A 2295-nucleotide genomic window follows, 5' to 3' on the forward strand; every position below is an offset into this window, starting at 1 on the left:
ATAGCAAAACCCAAAAGAATAAATTAATCTTTCCAACTTGAGTAAAGATGTGTATGTATACACATACATGCACATATACCCCTCTATAAAATCCGTTTTCAAATGACAGTATTTTTGAAGCGTTCTTAAAATATTAAATTTTTTTTATCAAAGATAAAAACTGTAACTGGCACAGTACTTTTGCTTTGTGTGGGAAAAGGTTAGGGAATCCTTTATTTGAAGATTATTTGCTGAACATATGGACTCTCCGCTGGACACGGCACTATATGCTACAGAAACATGAACATATTACAGTTCAGCTGACTCAAATACAACATAAGGGCCAGCAGGCAACATGAGGCTAAGGTACTGGATACCATATGGCTAGCTGTGTGGTTCGAGTCCTAGACTGGGCAGCTTGAAAATCATAGCCGAAATCCTAAGAGGAGATTGGAGAGAGGGGATTGCAGCCTAGCCATCCCATGTGGGATGATTGCTCACTCCCCCCCAATCTCTAAGTGCATGCACCCTATAGCAAAAAATAAAATAAATTAAAATAAAACTTAGTATACTAATAATCATTATTTCCTGTGGAATATAAAACAAAAGTTCATACCTGCAAAATAAAGGATAAGAGCATAAACACACAGTAGTGTTTTTTAAAAATAATTATTTATTTTATTTATTCATTCATTTATTTTTTAATTTGACCAAAGAGAGACAGAGGGTGAGAGTGAGAGAGAGAGAGAAAGTGAGAAAGCAAGCCACCAGATTCAGAACTTGAACCCTGGTCAGCCATGTGGGAGTGTCCAGCGCCTTAACCACCACACCACCTGCTGGTCCCACCAGTAGTGTTAATAAGAAAATGATATAGATGATTTCTCATCTAAAACGGTACCTGGTTTGAGGCAATCCGAAACTCGTCCCGACACCAACACGAGGGAGGTGGTTAACCACTTTCTTGACTGTTGCCGAGTCTGGGAAGTTGAACATGACAGCCACTACGACAAATAATTTTTAAAATTAGAATACAAGATGATTGCCTCTCTGGAAAATTGACTTCTGGATCCAATGAAATATTTACTCCTAATTCAGGTATCTATTGAATCTAATTCTTAGGACAGTCCCTGTAGTAGAGTGCCTATCAAATTTCAGCTCATATCTCAGGCATGACATTCATTTCACTTATTTATAAGCTCCTTTACCATCGCTGGTTTCTTCCCCAAAATACCCTCAGGAGTTTCGAACGACTGTCGTAGCTTTGTTTGTGACGTGAAGCAGAGATTGCCCACCTCCAACTTTGAATTTACACAACTGAATTTTAGCAATTCAAATATTCCTTTACATTTCCAGAAAGAACTAGTGAAATGTCTAAGGTAATATGGTTAACAAGAGTTAACACCGAAAAACCACAGATGCGGCCGTGAAATGATCAGTCATATTTACTTCCGACGAGAAACAGTTTAACATTCTCTTTACGATGTTTCTGTTTATACAGAATATGTTGATACACACCAGAACGATGAGTGAGAGGAAGGAAACTTTTTCCTCTATGGTTAATCAAGTGTAAATGTTTTCTGATCACTTCTATTCAATAATTACACATAGACAAAACATCTAGAAGCAGAGATCCATGTAGAAGACTATGTAATCACATAAATATTCATTTTTGAGTCAGCGTTACGTTTTTATCCATCTTAAAAAGACATGAAATTAAAATGATAAAATGAGAGAAAATTTAGAAGATAGCAATTTTATCACTCTTGAAATAATAACTACATATTAACTTCAATTCCAGACCCATGTGTCAGCTGCTATAAATGCTTACAGAGAAGGCGTGCGCACACACACACACACACATTTTTTCTCTCTCTAAATATATATATATATATATATATATATAAAACATACATATATATATATATATCTCAACATACACACACATATATATGAATTATATACAATAAATCCTTATCTATTCTGAAAAAAAAAAATGTTTAAGGCCCAAATTACCAGTGTTACCGCAGCTGTTAAACACTGGCATTAAACCAACACAATCCAGGTAAAGAAGTAACTGATTATTCCCTAGGCGCTAACAACATATTTAACAATGTCCTATATGTACACCTTTTACATAAACCTCCCTTCTATGTCCATGATGACATCGCTAACAGCGAACACAGACAGAAGAAAAAAAAAAAAAAAAAAAAAGGAAAGCAGGTGACCAAGGCCAAGAGGAAAAGGCAACAGAAAAACACACATAAAAAAGCAAGTATGCATTAGAAATTTCAGAGATGGGAAATGAATGAGGATGAG

At 35.6% G+C, this 2295-nt stretch overlaps 1 protein-coding gene across 1 annotated transcript in view; it reads right to left on the reverse strand.

The window, feature by feature from the left end:
* LOC102499849 (lipopolysaccharide-responsive and beige-like anchor protein) overlaps positions 1 to 2295 on the reverse strand; it is a 358799-nt gene that overhangs the window by 264295 nt on the left and 92209 nt on the right. Inside the window, exon 6 of the mRNA XM_006162336.2 lies at positions 878 to 980. Coding sequence (XP_006162398.1) covers positions 878 to 980 — 103 coding nt within the window. The remainder of the gene's footprint in view (positions 1 to 877; positions 981 to 2295) is intronic.

The sequence above is a fragment of the Tupaia chinensis genome, unplaced genomic scaffold, assembly GCF_000334495.1.
Source record: "Tupaia chinensis unplaced genomic scaffold, TupChi_1.0 Scaffold139871_1, whole genome shotgun sequence".
Taxonomy (NCBI): Eukaryota; Metazoa; Chordata; class Mammalia; order Scandentia; family Tupaiidae; genus Tupaia; species Tupaia belangeri.